Below are 22,538 nucleotides of genomic sequence, written 5' to 3'. Positions count from 1 at the left end.
GTTGCTAGAAAAGCTCAGCAGGTCTGTCAGCATCTGTAAAAAAAACAGTTAACGTTTCAGGTCCGGTGACCCTTCCTCAGAACTAGTTAAGAGTTTATCGGTCTTGACTCCCCAAAGCCTGACCACCGTCAACAGTGCACAAGTCAGGAGTGTGATGGAATACTAAATAAAAACCGAAATGGATGCTGTAAATCAGAAACAAAAGCAAAAGCTGCTTCCCCGACCCAAAACGTCAAACTCCGACTTCTCTTCACAGATGCTGCCAGACATGCTGAGCTTTTCCAGTAATTTCTGTGCGTGATGGAATGCTCCCCACTTGCCTGGATGAGTGCAGCCCCAACAACACACAAGAAGCTTAACACCATCCAGGATAAAGCAGCTGCTTGATTGGCACCACATCCACAAGCATCCAATCCCTCCACCACCGACGCTCAGTAGCAGCAGTGTACTATCTACAAGATGCGCTGCAGAAATTCACCAAGGGTCCTTAGACAGCACCTTCCAAACCCACTACCACTTCCATCTAGAAGGACAAGGACAGCAGATATATGGGAACACCACCCCCTGCAAGTTTCCCACCAAGGCTCTCACCATCCTGACTTGGAAATATCCCGCTGTTCCTTCACTATCACTGGGTTAAAATCCTGGAAGTCCCTCCCTAAGGGCATTGTGTGTCTGCCTACAGCACATGGACTGCAGCGGTTCAAGAAGGCAGCTCACCACCACCTTCTCAAGGGCAATTGGGGACAGGCAATAAATGCTGGCCCAGCCAGGTATACCCACATCCCCTGAATCACTAGAAGACATTGCTCTGGGGCCGAGTCCAGTGTATTCCAAAGCAGAGCAGATGGCCTTCCCTTAGGGATCTCAGTGAATCAGATTTCTTTTACAAGACCATCCTTTCTACGGTAATAATTACTGAGGTCAGCTTCTAATTCCCTATCTTTTTCCCGAGATGGTTGAATTTGAATGTTCAGTCAGAACTGAATCTGTGTCTCTATAACCCTTTGCGATTTCTGGTTCGTGAACTTTGCAAACACAGCAGCTTCGCTTCATACCACAGCCACTTTGCTGTAACGTTTTAAACAATTTTCACTTGATTTCGGGTTGTTTAAATGGAAGGTGTCTCTTGGACACGCGAATCCAGCTCGAACACGGACCCGCTGTGTGTGTGGAGCTGGATGAACACAGCAGGTCAGGTAGCATCAGAGGAGCAGGAAAGCTGACGTTTCGGGTCGGGACCCGATTTCTGAAGAAGGGTCCCGACCCGAAACATCAGCTTTCCTGCTCCTTTGATGCTGCCTGGCCTGCTGTGTTCCTCCAGCTCCACACTGTGTTGTCTCTGACTCCAGCATTGGCAGTTCTTACCATCCCTGCTGTTTGTGTTACATTTTAAAGATGAAACAGCATCTGGGAAGTTTGTGAAGGTCATTGAAGGTCATTTCGCACCTTCACTGAGCTGTCACCCTGAGCACACGGGGGTGTCTCCCCTGACATGGGGCTGCGGGGGGCCTCTTCCTTGCTTGAAGTGAGAAAGGCAAAAGGACTTCTGGAATACATGTACCTGACTGATGTTAACCACAGGGTACGTCGGTGCAGGATGTTGTCCAAAGGTTCTGAAATCTGACCACCTGTTGACTTTAAGGTGCTGGAGGATGTGATGGCACGCGGTTTGGCTCTGCAAACGTTACTATTTGACCTGCTTCTGGAACATTTCCAGTACAACCCGTGATGTCGAGAAATTGCTTTAATCATAAACCTAATGTCAGTGGGGAACCATTTGAAACAAGGATAAAAAAAACTTGCTGTAAATCAAGAACGAAATCGGAAGTTGCTGGAAAAGCTCAGTATGTCTGGCAGCATCTGTGAAGAAAAATAAAATCCAGAGTTAACGTTTCAGGTCGGGTGACCCTTCCTCAGAACTTTGCATTTGAAACAAGGTCCGGGTTTTGTTTTTCCAGCATAAATCAAAAATAAGACCACGTTGAACAAATCAAACAAACAACTGCGGATGCTGGAAATCTGAAATAAACCGAGAGAAATTCAGCAGTTCTGGCAGCATCAGTGGAGAATAAAATAGCGTTAACGTTTCCAGTCCAGTTCGGAGGAAGGGTCACTGGACTCGACATGCTAACTAAGACCATTTTGAAGTTGTTTGATTCCATTCTCACCAACAGAAGCGCATTTCTTATTGTGTACAAGCACCTAAAGAATTAAAATACAAGACAACGGTCCCTGCTAAATACTCACACACCATTTATATTCCATGTCATGGCGGTGTGATCTGCTTGCCATGGCGTTGGCTGCCAGAGGCGAAATGTTGAAGTGAAATAATATGTAAAACAAAAAAAGAAAATTCGCGTTAGATGAGTTCACGTACTTTGAAGACCTTTTTTTTGAAATCTTGCATGGCTTATGAATCCAGTCGGTAAATGTTAGGTTTTTCCAGGGTCCTGAATGAGACACAATCAATATTTAGTCAAATGCATTATCCAAATCTGCAAGTAAATATATGCATATATACACCCGCCGCATATATATGGCCTATATATAGATATCTATATATATTGCTATATATTCTGCATATATATATATCGATTTAAGTACACCTAGCTTGTGCATACTGTTTCTATCTACATGCTTCACGTGCCTATATATTTCAAAGCCGTAAAGTTTTCAAACTTAATTTCAAAACAAGTTTGTCCAGTCTGAAACATTTGGCGCATGACTCTCTCCATGATGCGTATTCGGGAAGTTGGACTCAATGAGTGTAAAGTGGAGGGAGATGGTGATGTAATAGAGTAAGCGAGCAGATAGATATAAATATCGTGGTCAGGGGGAGACCGGATGGCTGTACTGTCAGAGGAAGAAGACTTCACAGAGAGCTCTCCCCTGATTCCCAAACTGATCATTTGACGCGGCTTGCAAAGTTCAAATAAACTTCCCTGAGCCGCTTCTTCAGAGAGGGGGCTCCTGATGTAACCTGCAGATGTAAAGAGCAGTTCGTACACACGCTGAGCGTTTGTGCTGCTTTTTAAATGTGCGCTCAAAATAAAGCGAGAAAGTGGAGCTAGAGTCGAGGTATTTTTAGTGCAATCGATTCTCAACCACGTGTGCACACGTTGATCAGGATGGTCCGCAAGACTACAATTCAACCGGCCTGTTTGCTTCTCCTGCTCCTCGGAGTTACCTCTGGTGTAGTGCGCTCTGCCCCTGTTTCTAACCAGCCCAACGCCACCGTGGAGCGCAGATGGGAGACCCTCTTGTCCCGCTCCATGCCCCGAATCCCCGGGGAGATGAAGGAGATCAGCCGGGACACTGACTATTTAATGGGAATCAAAAGGCTGCGGCGGCTTTACTGCAACGTAGGCATCGGGTTTCATCTGCAAGTGCTGTCCGATGGAAGAGTAAATGGAACTCACGATGAGAGTCGGTATAGTAAGTATTAGCCCCATGTACCACTAGATGTTACCATGTGTGAGCTAGCATAGTCTCTGTACACCTCGACAGATATTCTACGCCTTTCGCTTAGATTTGGGGTTGATAGATTTATTTTTTTAAGAAACAAATGTGTAAATGTATTTATTTCCCTGGGACACCGGAGGCACATCCAGAAAATATCGGTTGCTCACAGAGACATTTCTGATGTACAGTCAATTGATTTCATGGATGTTTCTAACGCAGTGGAGGGAAGGGAATTAAACCAACTCATTAACAGGTTCATGATAACATGTGGAGGTAACCAGCAGCTTGTCAGATGGTAACAAATGTCCCTCAATCATAAGCTTCAGCCATTGCTTTCTGCCTCAGTAACTTCTGGTAAAGGTGGCTCTGGGTGAGGTGCTGAGTGTTTGTTACTGTTTATGCCGTTGGGGGTTATATTAGCTACGCTGGCCCCTTAACATATGCAAATAGGGAGCGTCCCTCTGTGAATTATGTACTTAAAGCGGCAGAAAGTACAGTTCCTGCCAGTTCCCGTATTACGGGGAGACTGCTGTCTGCAAACCATGAGTAAAACCATTTCACTAACCGCTTGGTCAAACACTCAATGCGGCTGGTTTCTTCCCGGAACCCGCTCAGAGCGATATTGTATTTATATATTTACATCTTCCCTTCTGATGTGGAAAATAAATCAGGTGTTCTGACTCCCTGAGCATCTGGGCCTTGGCTGATCGGTGCAGCATTTACCGTGTGCGAGAGCTTTCTAATCCTGCAGGAGATTATTGTCAGAGGATCAAACACCCCCGACCAGTCTGGCGCAGATTGTGGTTTTATTGTTTTTGTTTCGCAATGAAAGCAGGAAGCAGGTTGACATGTTTTGTTTTCTCTGTACAGGTCTTTTGGAAATCTCTCCCGTGCAGAGGGGAGTAGTCAGCCTGCTCGGTGTGACCAGTGGGCTGTTTGTGGCTATGAATAGCAAAGGCAAGCTTTACGGATCTGTGAGTACAAGCGAGTCAGTCTGCGAGATCTTTCCTATCACTCCCTGATGACATGCCAGTGTGTACTCAAGAAGACATTTTGAAGGTCTATTATGTGCGATCTGACCACTGGACACTAACCACATTCTTAAAGAGTCCTGTGCATATTTTATTGATGTGGACGTGCCGGTGTTGGACTGGGGTGAACGAGGTCAGAAGTCGCACGACACCAGGTTACAGTCCAACAGGTTTATGTGAAATCGTAAGCTTTCGGAGCAACGCTATGATTTCAAATAAACCTGTTGCACTATCACCTGGTGTCGTGTAACTTCTGACCTTATATTTTATTGTGTGTTGGATAGGAAGGGGGTGGGGATGCGAGTGAAATATAGATCGATGCTGCTGCCATGGATCAGCTCGTCAGTCTTTCAAGGGCATTCCATTCTTTGCATTACCAGCCGGCACATGCATCTACTGCCCTTCCCAGTGTCAAATAGAATCACTCAGCGTGGACCACCCATATTGTACAGTCTTCTCACATCTAGAATAGCGTCTTTCTTCCCGAGAGTTTAGACTATCAGGCAAGATTCCTACCTACCAAATAAAAAAAAACCGATGTTGTAAATCAGAGACCAAAAAAACAGAAATTGCCGGAAAAGCTCAGCAGGTCTGGCAGCATCTGCGGAGAGAAATCAGAGTTAACCTTTCAGGTCCGGTGACCCTTCCTCAGAACTGATGGTAGCTAGGGAAATGTCAGTTTATATACAGAAGGTAGGGAGGGGGAGGGGGTAAGGAGTAAACGATAGCTGGGGCTAGACCCCACAGAGAGAGAAGAACAGCTGGACAAAAAGAAGTGGATATGTGATAATTAGGCCTGGTTGTGGAGTAGGGGTAAGGACATGGGAGAGCTCGGGTCCTAAAGCTGTTGCCTGCTACTTTAACACACCACCCTGTTCCCTGGCCAACATCTCTGTCTCTGGCTTGCTGCAGTTTTCCAGCAAAGCTCAGCGCAAACTGGAAGATCAACGCCTCATTTTCCGCTTGGGGACCCTGCAGCCTTCAGGACCCAATATCGAGTTCAATAATTCTAGGGCCTGAGCTCTCCCGTGTCCTAGCCCCTACCCTCACAACCAGGCCTTGTTATCACATAGTCTGCCATTACACGCCATCCATTGTTAGTCACAAACAGTTCCCATTAACAGATATTCACCTTCCTAGCCAGATCATCATCCATTCCTTTTTCTGTCCAACTGCTTTTCTCACTCTTTGGGCTCTATTCCCCACCTATCGTTTACTCCTTACCCCTTCCCCCTATCTTCTGCATATAAACCGATATTTTCTTAAATACCATCAGTTCTGAGGATCATTCGACCTGAAACGTTAACTCTGATTTCTCTCTTCAGATGCTTCATCTCCAGCAAATTCTGTCTTTGCATCCTACCTACCAAGTCTTGCACCATTTTACTTGTCACCTGAGAACATTTCTTTTTAACAACATGTCCCCTGTGGGGCAACTTGTTAGGTTTCACTGATTTACTGTCGGGGCGTGTGCCCTCACTCAGGAAGGTCCCACTCCTCAATATCACCATTGAGGAGATTCTCGTTCAACTTCGTTGGAGCAAGCCTGGCTCCATCTGTGGTACCAGAGAACAGGAAGCTCCAGGCGAGGTCTGCATGTTATTAAAACAGCGAAAGTCCCGAGCAGGAGCAGCATTAGAAAAAAAAAATGAAAATAACAGCACGTTTCAGTTAAACTTTGGAGGCGCGGCTCTTGAGCTGACCATGAGCTCCCGTTGTTTAGACAGAAACCACCAAAACGATCACAGGTAAAGGATGCTGATGAGCAAATATTGAGAGCCAGCATCAAGGGTTTCCATCATGGGCTAACAACTAACCAGGCAGATGCTGGGAGCTGAGCACCTTCCATTGGCGCACTGCCATGCTACTGGGGAAATGAAGGGGTCCCCTGGGTCCCTGATAAATACAGAACAGCCAAATCCCCAGAATGATTCACTGGATTAGTGAAATAAAGTCAGAAGTCACACGACACCAGGTTACAGTCCAACAGGTTTGTTTAAAATCACAAGCTTTCTCAGCGCTGCTCCTTCGTCAGGTGCAGTAGCTTCACACGACGAAGGGGCTACGCTCCCAAAGCTTGTGTTTTCAATTAAACCTGTTGGACTATCACCTGGTGTCGTGTGAATTCTGACTTTGTCCACCCCAGTCCAACACCAGCACCTCCGCATCATTAGTGAAATAAAGATGCCTTGTGATAGCTAACGTCAATAACGTAAGCCAAGGTTGTAAGAAACTGCAGGTTGCAAAGTGTTGTTAAAAAAAAACTTGCGGTGCAGACGCCTTTCGACATCGCGAGACCCAGAGTCTCGAGTCTTGGTCGGTGTGGCATCACTTAGTGCGTAAACTTCCGAGTGTTATCTTCGCGTGTACACATTGGGAGAGTAAATGAATTGGACATCCGTGGTTTTGCAATAGTAGATTAAGCAGCCACAAAACGCCCCACTAAGAACTGTCTTCTTACGTTCCAGGCATACTACACTGATGAATGCAAATTCAACGAAATACTGCTACCCAATAATTATAACGCCTACGAATCCAACGCATATCCAACCATGTACATGGCGTTAAGCAAGAACGGCAAAGCAAAGAAGGGGAACAAAGTGTCTCCGATAATGACAATGACTCATTTTCTACCGAGAATCTGAGAGGGGCTCACATCAGAATTTAACCTCAGGAGGGAAGGACTAACTGTAGGTTGGGGGCTTAACCACGGTCGGTGCACTTTCAGGAAAGCTTTATGCAAGATGAGTAGGTGTATCATATATTTAAATTAATTGTGACTAAATATTTATGGATGTATATTTTGTTCAGAACGTTTATTTATAGTTGTGCTGGTTTTATATTTCTGCAAACGTTGTGCAAAGAAAGATACAAATGTGATGCATCGTGTGTTTTAGACTTTGTCACAGGTGTGCTTCTCATGTTTAAAACGTGAAACTGAATTCCTTTATACAATGGGTTTGCACTGGTGTAATGGAGGTCCGTGTTGTGTTCATTTTTAATGAATCGTTTTTCATGGCACAGAGTCTTAGTCTTCACCCATGAGGTTTGGTAAATCTGTTCATTTTTACATATCTGCTTGTGACAATGCTTGGTATCTGACCTCCGTTGTGTGGCGTTGCTGTGTAATTTCAATGGAATCCGTCTACTTCTGGTACGGAAAGTACAGTGTTGAAGTCCTAACCCTCAAATCTGTTTTTAGATCTGCTGCTGCTGAACTTTGAACTCTCCTGCAGTCAATCTTTGTCAGATCTTCAGGTCAGAAGCTATCCTTAACCTACCTACAGGCTTCAACATTTTAGTATTGCAAGCGACCAGATGCTTCAAAGGAGCATTTTCAATACTATTTATGGCACTTCAAAGAACAATTTGATTTGGACCCAGTTTGTATCGTTAATATACCTCACAGGCACTAAATAGTTTTTCTTTTTACCAACTCACACTAATAAAGATACCAAAGCATCTGCAATGAATCTTGGGCAAAATTTAACTTTGTGGAGGAGATGTAAAAAGCTGCTGCTTTCTTGTAGATTTCCATTCCTTCATTCAAATAATAATCTACCTCATTTTAAGAACCCCGAACAAAACAAAGATATAATCTCCTCCCAAAAGCTGCATAGTAATTCAGGACTGAAAGTTTGCCCCTGAAATATTGTCAGTGATCTTAAGTCAACAAAGTACCATATGTAGCCAAGGGTAGCCAGTGAGGCGTCTATTGCATCCTAGTTGAGCCTTGTCACGTTTGAGCTATCTTTACCCAGTGATTTACTTTTAGTACGGATAATCATGGTGAAAATATTTGCAGACAGCTGTTAGACTGCACTATATGGTCATTGCGTAACCCTATATTTTCTTTATATATTTTTCAAACCGAACCTCCGCGCTCCAAGCAAAAGAAAACAGCAGCACATTTTACTCAAACAATACGTTTGGGGGTGAGTGGGGTGGCGACGGAGGTTGATGCTGGTGTTGAAATCAACCATCCCCTTTCAGAGTTTCAACTAAAATAAAGAAACAAATATCCATTCATGCGTGGAACTGAGGGTGCAGTTAGATATTTCAAATGGGGACTGTCACAAAAGTGCAGACAGAGATTCTGAAGCCCTTCATTAAACAACTTCTGCCCCTCTCTTTGCTGCTATGGTGAGGTTGGGGAGGAGAGTGGAAAGCTTTGGGCTTGACACTTCATCGATCCGACCATAACAGAAAGTTCAGTTCAGTTCAGTTTTCAACATTCCTTTTGATAAGCTGCTACTCGGTGTTTTCTAGAACTTTTAAGGGTCCTCAATGTTTTAATTAGGGTGAGCTGCTGGAAGGACGGTACTCAAATCCAAAATGAGACCGGCAAAAATCTTATCACGGCGAGTTTAACTCTTTCCGCCTGTGTTTTCTTTTATTTGAAATATCTGCATACTAACACATTCATTTGTGGTCCTCTGCTTTGTCCTCAGTCGGGTCAGTGTGTGAATGTTTGGTGAGTGAATTGCTGGTGTTTTGTGTTCGTTAGGATACTCTGTATAATTTGAATCATTGTCATCATCCTGAGGCATAAATATCTGTTACTTGTTAGGGGCATGTAGAGTCTCCAGTTTGCTTAATTTGGCATTAAATTAAATTTGCATTCTTCATTGGCACAACACATGTAAACCTAAGGTTCAAATTATTACTGAGACAATGGGGTGGGAATTTTGCAGGAGACAACGCATTTACCAGCAATGAATAACAATAAGGAAGTCAAAAATACACACAGGAATCTGAAATAGAAAAAAATAGAATCTGCTGGAAGTACACAACAGGTTAAAAAAAAACTTGTTGGGTTTAGAGCCATTGCCAGACAATGTTTTCATTTCAAAACTTACTTTATGCCACTTTCATGTCAATATTCAGTTTGTATTTTTTGCAGAAATATTTGGTATACTTCTGTTTTCAGACAGTATAGCATTCTGATAATATTCCCATACAAATTACACTCAGTACAATGTATTTATGTTTGTTACAGCCTGCAAGAAAACCTATGCATTTCTATTAACTAATACTCCACTTCCAGGTTGCTATCTTATACTGGGTCAATGTTAGTCCAGCATTTTGAAATGCAGTGAGTCAGTGAGAAGATAGTTAGTTGAACTTGTTAGGCTGACTAGTTGTCTTGCAGGTCCCTGATAATTATGCCTTGGCATGTATAGGCACTGAGATTTTAGAGTATTACTTGATATGGTTGTCAAATAATATTTAAGCTTTAAATTTTGTTGGAATGTGTCTGTAGTTTTATACAGCTGATGTTTAATATTGTATATGTATGTGCTGTGCACATTGGAAGGAATTATCTAAATGAAAGCTTATCTTTACCTGTGCCAGTGTATGAATTAAAAGTAATTTTAAAGTATTTTCTAATATTGTGTTGTTATTGATATGACTAACATGAACCAATTTTAAACATGATCTTGAAATTTTGGTGCAAAGAGGAAAAAGAACTAAAAGGACCAAACACACAGAAATGATTCTCCAGGTTTCAGCATGCTCTTAGTTTTGTGTTGTATCTGTCATGGATCCTGATCACTGTGGCACCATGGAGACATGGAAATTCTGGAGACAGTCCTGAAAATAACCGTGAGACTGATTCCCAACATCAGAAGACAAGATCATGAAAAAAGAATGTTAAACTTGGAATTTTTCAGCTTTGAAAGAAGAGAAATGAATGGCGATCTTAGACAGGTCAATAAGGTAGATATAACGTAGAAAATGCAAATCTGGGCACTAAATTAAACCATGACAGTAAGACAAGTGGACAGAGAAATTTGAGTTTGACTGACTTATTATGGACAAACACATTTTTTGTACTGTCACTGGTGACAATTTAATAATCCATTATTCCCTTTAGAAACCAAAGAGTACATTGTTTTACAACACACTTGAAATATCTGTAGCTTCAATGGGTTTATTAGCTTGTACCTGTCTGTTAAGCACCATATAGTATAAGGAGTATTGGTTGGCTCAGTTGTTAGAGTGTGAGAGAATAATGCCACCAGTTTACAAATGCCTCAAAGGTCTTGCCCATTACCTCCAGCTGCCTGCCACAATGTCACTTCTCTGTAATATCCTCACAGTCCAACAATTTTTCAAGACTTCTATGCTCCTGCAATTCTCAAATCACATGCCTTCCCTATACCAGCAGATGGTACATCTTCTTACCTTGCTGTATCATTGCAGTAAAATATAACACCATAAGATGATGCGTAGAATTAGGCCATTAAGCTCATCAATTCTACTCAACCATTCAGTGAGATTATGGCTGATCAAAACCACTTTCTTGCCTTCTTCCCAACCATGTTAAAAATTATTGCATATACTATTCAAAAAAACCTACATGATTGCGATTGATTTTATTATTGAGCTGGTGTTTCTACCCATTCCACTGTGAACATAACTGTGAGTTGGATTCTAAGCATTGAATAAAGCAGTTTGATGAGTAGCAACACTGTCCAATCAGACTCTTATAAACAGTAAACAACACTTTTGCGCCTACTGATTTACTTTTCCATCCACAGTTTCCCCTCCACGTTGATGTCTTAATCTCAAATAAAACCATTAGTCTCTCTTGCTCTCTCATTTTTATTGTTCTCCCGAAAGCGTCTTATCTCCATTCCCCTAAGGACAAGGGACACAGTCTTGAAGGATTTGGTCAACAATTGGTTTAACCATACATTTGTCGGATCTGGCTGGATAATTTGAAGAAACTCAGGTCATGTTCTCATTTGCGATAACCATTGATTATTCCAAGATCATTCTGAATTTCAATGGTAATCCCTGGCTCCTTCTCTCTATTGCAGACTATCTTCTTAATCTGTTTTCCCTTGTTGCCTCCATCCTCACCCCCAACAGAAAGTATAAGGAGCTGATGGATTTCTTTGTCATTGAAATGATGGTAATCTGACCAGATGTCTCTACCATGACCCTTTCTTACACGAGCCCACCACCAAACTTCCTTTAATGATCCATTCTGCCCTACCTCTGAACTGACAGTTTTATCTATTGTTTCTCCTATATGTCCTCATGTCCTCTCTGAATTCATCTTTTTCATGTGGCCCCACTTCCCGTTCCTCTGATGCAATTCCCATTAAACCGCTGATCACCCAATGTCCCCTCTTGGCCTCCATGGTAGCCAATGTTGCAAACAGTTCACTCTCTCTGTGTAAAAGCAAAATATTGTAGATGCAGAAAACCTGAAATAAAAATAGAAAGTGTAAGAGAAACTCGACAGGTCTGGCAAGATCTACGGCAAGAATAAGAGTTAAGATGTGAGTCCAATATGTCTCTTCCTCTGAAGAAGATCTGTTCTGAAGAAGAATCATAACGCACTTGAAAATTTAGATCTGTTTCTCTCTCCACAGATGCTGCCTGACCTGCTGACTCTGTCTTCAGATGTTCTCCTTTAAACTTGCCTTTTGCACTAGAAGATATGCTTTGACCCTATCATCTTTCCAAACTGCCACCCTATCTCCAAACTGTTTTTTCTTTCGAAAGTCCTTGAACAAAGCCTCCCAAATCCTTTCTGATTACTCCTCGAACTAAATGTTTGAAACTGTCCAAATAGGTTTCACACATTCCACACACAGAAATTGCTTAAATCAAAGACACAAATAATGTCACATGTGCCAGTGACAAGTGTACACTCTCACTTTTGTGCTTCTTGTCCTAACTGCAGTCATTGACATGGTTGATCACACCATCCTCCTCCAACACCTTTGCACTGTCACCCAACTCTCACACGTGCGCTTTCCTATCTGCCTAATTGTAGGCAGAGAACAACTTGCAATGGCTTCTCTTCCTGTTCCTACACTGTTACTTCTGGTACCCCCAAGGATCTCTCCTTGGCACCCTCCTATTTCCCAGTTACATATTGCCCCTTCATAACAGGCAACATGTTAATTTTATACATGAATACCGAGAGCACCTAGTTCTACACCAGCCACTTACTTTACTGCTGGTAGATTATCGGATTTGCACATCTAATATGAAGTTCTTGATGAATAGATATTTCCCCTAATTTAACATTGCAAAGTCTTGAAAACAATGTTTTTAGATTCCCCATTCTAAACTCCATTCCAGTCTGAGACCGATCCAGTTTGTTCATAACCTTGCTGTGACATTTGATGATGCTGAGGTGAGGATCTGAACTTAGTTTCATGCCATGCACCTCCGTGTAATTGCCTGATACCGCCCCCCATAAGCTCATCTACTGCTGAAAACTTCATTCATGCCCTCATTTTCTCTAAAGCACTCCTGGTTGGACTCTGACCTTCGACCTTCCAAAACTTGAGGTCATGTCTATTCCAAATGTTTAATTTGCAGGAGGTTCCATTCATTTATCACTATGAAGCTGGCTCACCTTTATTGGCTCCCTGTCAAGGAATATCTTAACTCTAAAACTCATCCTAGTTTCTTCCATTCTCCCCATGGCCTTATCCAGAATAAACACATTAAGCATTGCCCCTCCATCCCCATCCCATTTCCTCACAGCTGTCTACTAAAGTGCCTCACTTTCCTCCTTACTGTGCTCCTTGAATGCTATGTCCTTGCTCAATTATGAAGTCAATGTCATGTTCACAATGTTCAGTAGCTAAAATTACAATGGTCTTGTTTTGCTGGGTGTTAAATCTACCTGAAGCTTCAGGATTTTTATCAGCCACTGTAGAACCCTCCACCAGCATCAACCACCTCCTTCTCCTCCCTCCCCATCACATACTCTGGAGTAAAAACAAGTTATCTCTGACCCTGAAGGATACCAAAGGAGAAGAGTAGAGGCATATGTGATCAGGTTTAAGAGAAAGTTTCATATGCATTTTCGAAGTCATACATTCTGTCCTTACTTTTAATAATCCATCATAAGTTTCCAAGCCTGCAATTTAAATAATAATTGCCTATGTAAGCTGTCAAGCTGTAATTATATCTTCCTGCCAGGGGTCACAGTGCAGCTGTGACGAGGCTGGAGGATTCCATTACTCAGGAATTCTCCATTACAAATGAGACAACAAAAAAGATTTAATGTAAAGAAAGAGCTTGAATTTATAAAGTCCCTTTGATGACCTCAGAACATCCCAGGGTGTTTTACAATCAATGGAATACTTTTGAAGTGCAGTCCACACTGTAATGTAAAAATTGCAGTTATCAATTTTTGCAATGGACAAAGTTGAAAGTGTACACAGATGTAAGATATTGAGTAGGTTATAAATTGGTTATAAACAGATACAAAGGCACTGAACATGGTACAGAAAGGTTTTACATGAACGATACAATAACTCAGTAGTACTACTCATAAAGACTGAACCAGTTGAGGCTCTTTCTCCATAAAGAAGGCTGAGAGGGGTGACCTATAAATGCATTTTGATAGAGTAAACAGAAAGAAGATTTTTCCATTTGTGGGAAGTCAATAAATGAGGGCCATAATTATAAGATAATTATCAACAAACCCAATAGGAAATTCAGGGGAATCATCATTACAAAAAAAATGTTTAGAATGTAGAACTCACTACCACAAGGAATATTTGAGGTAATTAGCATAGATGCACTTTTGTGAAAATGTAATAGGCATGCAAGGGAGAAAGAGAAAGAATCTTATTCTGAAAAGGTTAGAGGAAGAGAGGTAGGAGGACATTTATCCGGAACACAAACATTGACATAGATTAGTTGGGCTGAATGACCTGTTTTTATGCTGTAAATGTCCTGTAATAAACTTGCAGGTTCAGGCCCTTTCATTCTTTTGGATTTGAGTTTTTGGTTTGTCCTGTATTCTTCTATGCCTTTTACAATTTATGACTGTTTTGTGTAGAAATTCATTTGTATACTTTTACATCAAAGAGTAACAGGTAATTAATATGATTGTGAGCTTAACCTTGGCATGCAACAAGTAGCTTTGGTAGTTTTTCCAGATTATATATTATTAAAAATCGCTATGTATTTAAATTGTAGTATTTTCTTTCTCAGTAAAATATTTTAATGATTAATTAATCTATATATTACTTTTATCTAGAAACATAATGTGTATGTTCTACAATGTGTAAAATTAAGTAACCAGATTCTGTACTGAATTATTTTAAAATATTTACTTGTTGTCAGTGAAAATAAGACTGCTATAAAAATTTGTTACATATCATTATGTCTCATAGCTGAATGAGCAGTTGTCGAACAGCAACAGAGCAAACACCAATTTGTAGAATACTTTCACACTTATAAATTATCCTCACACAGCAGAGGTTCTCTTTTATACTGAGATAACAAGGTGTAGAGCTGGATGAACACAGCAGGCCAAGCAGCATCAGAGGAGGAGGAAGGCTGACGTTTCGGGCCTAGACCCTTCTGGCCTTCCTGCTCCTCTGATGCTGCTTGGCCTGCTGTGTTCATCCAGCTCTACACCTTGTTATCTCAGATTGTCCAGCATCTGCAGTTCCTACCTTCTCTTTCACACTGCCATGTTAATGGGATTAGCAACCCATTTGAAAATTTTACTGATAAACAACTCTAAATTACATTCCTTGACATACCTCACACTGTTAACGCCTATAATGGTCAATAAAACATTTGCGTGTTTGCAAGTAAACATGTGTAGGATCAAACCACAGGATAAAGGAAAATGCTTTGCCACAGTGTCAGATAAAGTAGTTAGAATTCAGACTCTTCTGTAATCTATTGCTATAAATGTATTCATTTAATCATTCACATACAGTCAGATAGCATGTCAACAGACCCTTCGGTCCTACCAGTCCATGCCGACCATAATCTCAAACTAAATAAGTCCCATCTTCCTGTGCTTGACCCATATCCCTCCAAATATTTCTTATTCATTTAAAGTGTTTTTGAGAAAATTTATGGCTTTGGTTCTGGATGAGGTTGTAGACTTACACGCCGAGCCGGTGTGTCTGATTGCAGATGTTTTGTCACCCTGCTGGGGTGCACCTCTGGTGAAGCGCTGGTGTTCTGTCCCGCTTGCTATTTATATACCTCGGTTTGCTGGGGTGGTTGGCATCACTTCCGGTTCTGTTTCTCAGTGGTTTGTATATTGGGTCCAGTTCAATGTGTTTGTTGACGGAGTTCTAGTTGGAATGCCAGGCCTCCAGGAATTCCCTGGCATGTCTCTGTTTGGCTTGTGCTATTATGGATGTGTCGTTCCAGTTGAATTTGTGTCCTTCTTTGTCCATGTGTTTTGAGACCAGTGAGAATTGGTCATGTCTCTTGGTGGCTAGTTAGTGTTTGTGTATCCTTATTGTCAGTTTTCTTCCAGTTTGGCCTATGTAATGTTCCTCACTGTCCTTGCATGGTATTTTGTATATTACATTAGCTTTATTGGTTGTGGGTATGGGGTCCTTTACGTTCGTCAATAGCTGGTTGTTGGTTTGTGGGCTACTCTGATACCTAGGGGACTGAGTAGTCTTGTGGTCATCTCTGATATGTCCCTGATTTATGGTAGGGTGACTAGTGTGTCTGGCCGTGTTGTGTCTTCTTGTTGTGGTTTGTTATGGAGGTAACGGCAGATTGTGCTTTTTGGGTATCCATTCATTTTAAAAAACTCCATGTAAGTGTTCCTGTTCTGCGTTGCACAATTCCTGGTTGCTGGAGTGTGTTGTGGCTCTTTTGAACAATGTCCTGATGCAGCTCCATTTATGGGTGTTGGGGTGGACAACACGTATGGACCAGATACTTATTACACCAGCAACCACCCTGACATCCATAAACGGAGCTTCTTCACGACATTATGCAAACTAGCCACAACACACTGCAGCAACCTGGAATTGCTCAAAGCAGAACAGGAACACTTATATGGAGTTTTGAAAAGGAATGGATATCCAAAATGCACAATCCGCCATTACCTCCGCGACAGACCACGGTAAGAAGACACAACACGACCAGACACACTAGTCACCCTACCGTATATCAGAAATGACCACAAGACTATTCAGATCCCTAGGTATCAGGGTAACCCACAAACCAACAACAACCCTGCGACAGCTAATGACGAACGTAAAGGATCCCACCCACAACCAACAAAGCTAACATAATATGCAAAATATCATGCAAGGACTGTGAGAAACAATACATACGGCAAACTGGAAGAAAACTGACAATAAGGGTACACGAACACTAACTAGCCACCAAGAGATGAAACCAATTCTCACTGGTCTCAATACGCTTGGAAAAAGAAGGACACAAATTTGACTGGGACAACACATCCATAATAGCACGAGCCAAACAGAGACGTGCCAGGGAATTCCTGGAGGCCTGGCATTCCCACCAGAACTCCATCAACAAACACATTGATCTGGACTCAATATACAAACCACTGAAAAACGGAACTGGAAGTAATATGAACCACCCCAGCAAACCGAGGCATATAAATGGCAAGTGGAACAGAACACCGAAGCTTTTCACTGGAGGCGCACTGACGATGTTACCGAGCAGGGCAATGAAACGTCTGTAATCAAACACACTGGCTCGGCGAGCAAGTCTACAACCTCATTTCTTATTCATGGGCTTATTCAAATGTCATTTAAACTGTAACAGCATCCATCTCTTCCTCTGGAAATTCACTCCACACATAAACCACTTTCTATGTAAAAATGTTGCCTCTCATTTTTTTTAAATCCTTCTCCTCACATTTTAAAAATGCCCCTTAGTCTTGAGACCCTTCCACCCTAAGGAAAAGATACCTGCCATTCACCTTATCTATACTCCTCATGATTTTATAAACCTCTAAGGTCATCCCTCAACCTCCCATGGTCCAGTGAAAAAAGTCCTGGCCTTTTCAGCTTCTCCTTTTAACTCAAACTCTCCATTCTCAGCAACATCCTGGTAAATCTTTTCTGAACTCTTTCCAGCTTAATAACGTCCTTCCTGTAACAGGGCAACCAGAACTGCACACAGTAGTCCAGAAGAGGCCTCACCAACATTCTGTATAAACCTCAAAATGATGTGCCAACTCCGATGATCAAAGGTCTGATCAATGAAGGTAAGCATGTTAAACGCTTTCTTAACCACCCTGTCTACCTGTGATGCAAACTTCAAGGAATTATGTACCTGAACACCTAGGTCTCTCTGTTCTACAACATTTCAACATTTCTTTTTCAAAATTTTTTCTTCACATTTCATATATCCCACCAACAACTTGATTTTAAAAACAATAATTCTTGTGTTCAATCCCTCCAATGTATCACCCCTTTCTATTTCTGTTATATTTTTCTGACCTACAACTTTCCAGAAACTACTGCTTCTTCTAACACTTGTGCTCTCTACTGTTTCTTGCCCACCATTGATCAGCATAACTTCTACCATATGATGTTACAGTCTGGAATTCCTTCTCTAAACCAATCTTTGCCTCTTTCCACTTTTAAATTGCTCATAAATGTGTGTCTCCAATCAAACATTTGACAACCTTTCCTGATATTTTGATTCAGCATCATTTTTTTTTTGTTTCAACGTGCTCCTGTGATGTGCCTTGGGATATTTTACTACTCTAAAGCAATATATAAATGCCAAAAGTTGTTTTTGTTGATCCAGTGTGTCAGTAGATCTTGACAAGACATCATAATCATTCTAAATCTTTGTGGCTTGGTAGAGCAAGTTGTGATATTATCTGCAATAATTTACATGGTAATTTTGCCAAGTAGTGCCATAGATCAAATGAGTAACCAGCAAATTGATGCAGATTTTACAAGGATAATGATCTGTCTCTGCCACAATAAAGGTGGGAAACACCAGAAACAGTGCCAACAACCAATGAAGCAATGAAAGAGAACCGATAGTAGTCATCATAACTTTTCTTCGTGTTGAATTGATGTTTTTAAATCCAATACAAAGATCTGAGCGTACTTGTGGATACCAAGAAGATATGTTTTTGGAAGGTACTTATGCCCAACACCATTTATGTCACAGTCTGATCCACTTAGACATGGAGGCCATTCCGCAGATCCAGTCTGAGTCAGTCTGAATGAAGAGCTGGGCCTCCACACTCATATTCTGTGTTCACCTGGATGTCTACCAGAGGCGGAAGTTGGACAGGATTACCTGTCTTTACAAATACAGCTGCTGTGTATAAAAAGCAACAATTCTTCACTGGCAGCATATCCGGCTAATCAGCTGAAATTGGAAAGAGACAACAGTTTTTGTTTAATCAATCATTCACACAGTCGGTGGGTTTATGATTGTCCAATAACAAGAAAGGCAAAAACATTTTCAAAGGGGAAATGCAACAGGCACTTGGCAAATCTCTTTAATTGTTTTCAACAACGTGATCTATTTATTTAACTTATGTCAAAACATATTATCAGATTGCTTGTCTTAATATCATTGCACTGAAAATGAGCTGAGTACAGCTTTTAACACTCTCCCACGTTAAACAGTCTGCCAAAAATCCCTCTTCCACAATGAACGATGCTCCCCACCCCTCCCCAGAATATAGTTTATTCTATTTCAGCTTATAGTGATCTCTGCTTGTAGTGGTCAGAAGGTGTTGGGTTCCAACCATACTTTGGAGACTCAACAATATCATCCAGGCTAATACTTCAGTGCCGTAATGAGTGAGTGTCACACCAATCGAAGGTCAACCTTTGAAACGAGCTGTTAAAATAATGTTTTGTCCACCAGCCCAGTAGATTTAAGTGATCCCAGTCCACTTTTTTTCAAAAGAGCAGGGTTGTCCTGATGCTAAAAGCACTATTTGCCTTTAATCCACTGGAAATAGCAACATTTGGACATTACCTCGTTGTTTGCTGCACAGAATTTGATCACAGCTTTACAACCGTGATGACATATTAAAACTGCTTTATTGACTGTAAAATACTTTGATACATCTTCAGGATGTGACATGTGTGATTTTAATACAAGTTATTTCAACAGAAGTTTGCATTTACGTAATGTCTTTGATGCAATAATGCATTCCAAGTGTAAGGATGTGTGAGGCCAATTTTGGAGAAATACAGATATCTTACTGTAGTGATTTATATATCCACTTGAAAATTTGGAAGAAATTTGTTTTCTCAACCCACAAATTCATTACAATATGGAGTAGTTGCTGTGAGTAACAAAGATACAGTAAGGGGAATGTTAGATAAAAACACCAGACAGAATGGGAACAATAGGACAGGAGGAGCCTCAGGTGAAACAGAAGTCACTTATAGGCCAAACCAAGTGAGGACAGCAGATTTCCTTTCCTAAGTGACATTTTAACCAGATTTGTTTTTCCAAGAATCAACAATGGTTTCAGAATGATCATTACACTTTTGATTCCAGAAATTTCACTGAATTCAAATTAATTGGGTTAAGGATTCAAACCCAAGTCTCCAGAATATTACCTGGGTTTCTATATTATTAGCCTTGTGATAATACCACTGGGCCTTCACCATCCCCCTATCAATATTAGCTGCAATTCCTTTTTTGAACAACACTTGTTAAAGAATCCTGATTGTACTAACAACCAATATAAGATTGTTAGCTGACACCTTGGCTCATTTTGGCATGCTAGAAGGTATGTGTATGTACACAAAGGGCTCTGTCCTTTGTAATCAGAAAAAGAAATCCACAAAATGTGCCTTTTTCAATTAAAGAAAAGTTTGGGGATAGTAATTTCTTGATGCAATGAGAGTTGACTTGCCTGGTTTGAATTCATCAAAGGACTGTAAGTTAACAGTTTACTGGTCCATTTCCTCATGGCATTGCCTCTACCAGTCAGGGTCTGCTGCCAATCAATCAGTACCTGCTTTTTGTGCAATATAAATTGCTGTTCCCTTTGAGTTTTAACACAAAAACTAGGAGCAGGAATGGGCCATTCAGCCCCTTGAGCCTGCTCCATGATTTAATATGATCATGGCTGATCTCATCTCAGCCTCAACTCCACTTTCCTGCCCACTCTCCTTAACCCTTCAACCTCATTGTTAATTAAAAATCTGTCTACTCCTTGCATTTACTCTATGTCCCAACATCCACTCCAATCTGGGGTGGTGAATTCCACAGATTCATGACTTTTGAGAGAAGTAACTTCTCTTCATCAGTTTAAACTCTGTTACCGCTTATCCTAAAACTATGACCTCTCATTCTAGATTCCCCCACAAGGGAGAACATTCTCTCTCCGCTACTTTGTCAATCTCCTTTAGCATCTTACGTTCCTCAATTAGATCTCATCATTCTTCTAAACTCTGGAGAGTGTAGGCCTAAACTGCTCAATCTCGCTTCACAAGGTAAACCCCCTGATATCTGATATCAATCCAGTGAACCTCCTCTGAACTAGCTCCAAATAATTACATCTCTCAAGAAAGGGGATGAAAACTGTACATAATACTCCAAGTGCAGCCTTGCTAATGTCTTTTACAGTTGCAGCAACACTTCCCCAATTTTATATCTATTCCTTTAGCGATAAATTCCAAAATTCCTTTTGCCTTCCTTATTACCTGTTGTACCTGCGTACTACAAGAACAGAAGTTGCTAGTAAAGCTCAGTAGGTCGGGCAGCATCTGTGAAGAAAAAAAATCAAAGTTAACATTTTGGGTCCGGTGACGCTTCCTCAGAACCTGAAACATTAACTCTGATTTTTTCCTTCACAGATGCTGCCAGAGCTGCTGAACTTTTCCAGCACCTTCTGTTCTTGTTCCTGACTTACAGCATCCGCAGTTCTTTCAGTTTTCATGTACCTGCATACTAGATTTCTGTGACCGATGCATGATAGCACCCATTGCTGTGACAATTGAACCCACACTGTTAGCCCAATGGTATCAATGTGGATTTCAAAAGCTTCAAAATCTCCCCTCCCCCTACTGCATCCCAAAACCAGCCCAGCTCGTCCCCGCTTCCCTAACCTGTTCTTCCTCCCACCTATCCCCTCCTCCCACCTCAAGCCGCACCCCCATCTCCTACCTACTAACCTCATCCCGCCCCCTTGACCTGTCTGTCCTCTCTGAACTGACCTATCCCCTCCCTAACTCCCCACCTACACTCACCTTTACTGGCTCCATCCCCGCCTCTTCGACCTGTCTGTTTCCTCTCCACCTATCTTCTCCTCTATCCATCTACCCACCTCCCCCTCTCTCCTTATTTATTTCAGAACCCCCTTCCCCTCCCCCATTTCTGATGAAGAGTCTAGGCCCGAAACGTCAGCCTTTCTGCTCCTATGATGCTGCTTGGCCTGCTGTGTTCATCCAGCTCTGCAACTTGTTGTCTCGGATTCTCCAGCATCTGCAGTTCCTACTATCTCTGTTAGCATCACTCTGCATTGCAAACCAGCTATCCAGCCAACTGAGCTGTCTGCTTGCCTCTTCTCCCTCCCACAGTACCCTCCCTATTGCTATGTGCATTCTGCCCCTCTACCTCACATTCCTACTTTAAGAGCCTCCTTGAAGTCTAGCTGTTGAATGAAGGTTTTGGCCATTTCCCAACGTGACTCAGCATCGTCATTGTTTTTCAAAGCTCTGGAATGACCTGGGGGGAGGGCTCTGTTGCTTGAAAAGTACCATGTTGATATAAACTATTGTTGGCATCAGTATCGGGAAGATTATTAGGCAGAGGTCCCATCTCTGAAGTGCAACATTAGTTTAAGTGATCATCATTGGATTTTAAACCAAAATTTGCTCATGCAATGGCCAAAGATTATGTCATCTGACAATCCACACTTTACAAACACAACACACTTGTTTCAATTGTTTGTGGCTTTGAAGTCACCAGACTATTCAAGAAAATTAACATTAATTCAATTGCTAAACAGATTGCATTGCTGGTAATTGAATCGAATGTGTTAGCAGCATAGACAAACACCCACCACTGTGGGGGTCAAGTAAAATTTCACACATGATTTGCTTTCACTTCTCTGATCACACGGATCTAATAGGCACTGGCCAGTTGCCTTCCTTTCCAAACACTACCTAATGTGAAGCAACCTGTAAGCAGACCAGATTGTTGTCTTTGATTCTCAGTCATAGAGTCACAGAGCTTGGAAACAGACTCTTCAGCCCAACTTATCTATGCCAGATAACAAGGTGCAGGGCTGGATGAACACAGCAGGCCAAGCAG

General features: G+C 41.7%; 1 protein-coding gene across 1 annotated transcript; it reads left to right on the top strand.

Moving 5' to 3' along the window:
• Positions 1-3,131: 3,131 nt before the first annotated feature.
• Positions 3,132-7,269, top strand: fgf4 (fibroblast growth factor 4). The gene is made up of 3 exons (XM_020525215.2): positions 3,132-3,438; positions 4,336-4,439; positions 6,965-7,269. Exons 1-3 carry the CDS (start codon positions 3,132-3,134, stop codon positions 7,139-7,141), a joined length of 588 nt encoding a protein of 195 aa, XP_020380804.1. The 3' UTR covers positions 7,142-7,269.
• Positions 7,270-22,538: the final 15,269 nt, after the last annotated feature.

This window comes from Rhincodon typus, chromosome 17, assembly GCF_021869965.1.
Source record: "Rhincodon typus isolate 14 chromosome 17, sRhiTyp1.1, whole genome shotgun sequence".
Classification (NCBI taxonomy): domain Eukaryota; kingdom Metazoa; phylum Chordata; class Chondrichthyes; order Orectolobiformes; family Rhincodontidae; genus Rhincodon; species Rhincodon typus.
The sequence above is the reverse complement of the archived record's forward strand: the minus strand, read 5'-3'. Positions and strand labels throughout refer to the sequence as shown.

What these genes read in the sequence shown, in the direction of transcription:
- fgf4 (XM_020525215.2), top strand. Translation starts at nt 3,132, where the DNA reads ATGGTCCGCAAGACTACAATTCAACCGGCCTGTTTGCTTCTCCTGCTC. An exon ending in TCACGATGAGAGTCGGTATA is followed by an intron (nt 3,439 to 4,335) that starts GTAAGTATTAGC and finishes TTCTCTGTACAG; the next exon opens with GTCTTTTGGAAATCTCTCCC. An exon ending in AAGGCAAGCTTTACGGATCT is followed by an intron (nt 4,440 to 6,964) that starts GTGAGTACAAGC and finishes CTTACGTTCCAG; the next exon opens with GCATACTACACTGATGAATG.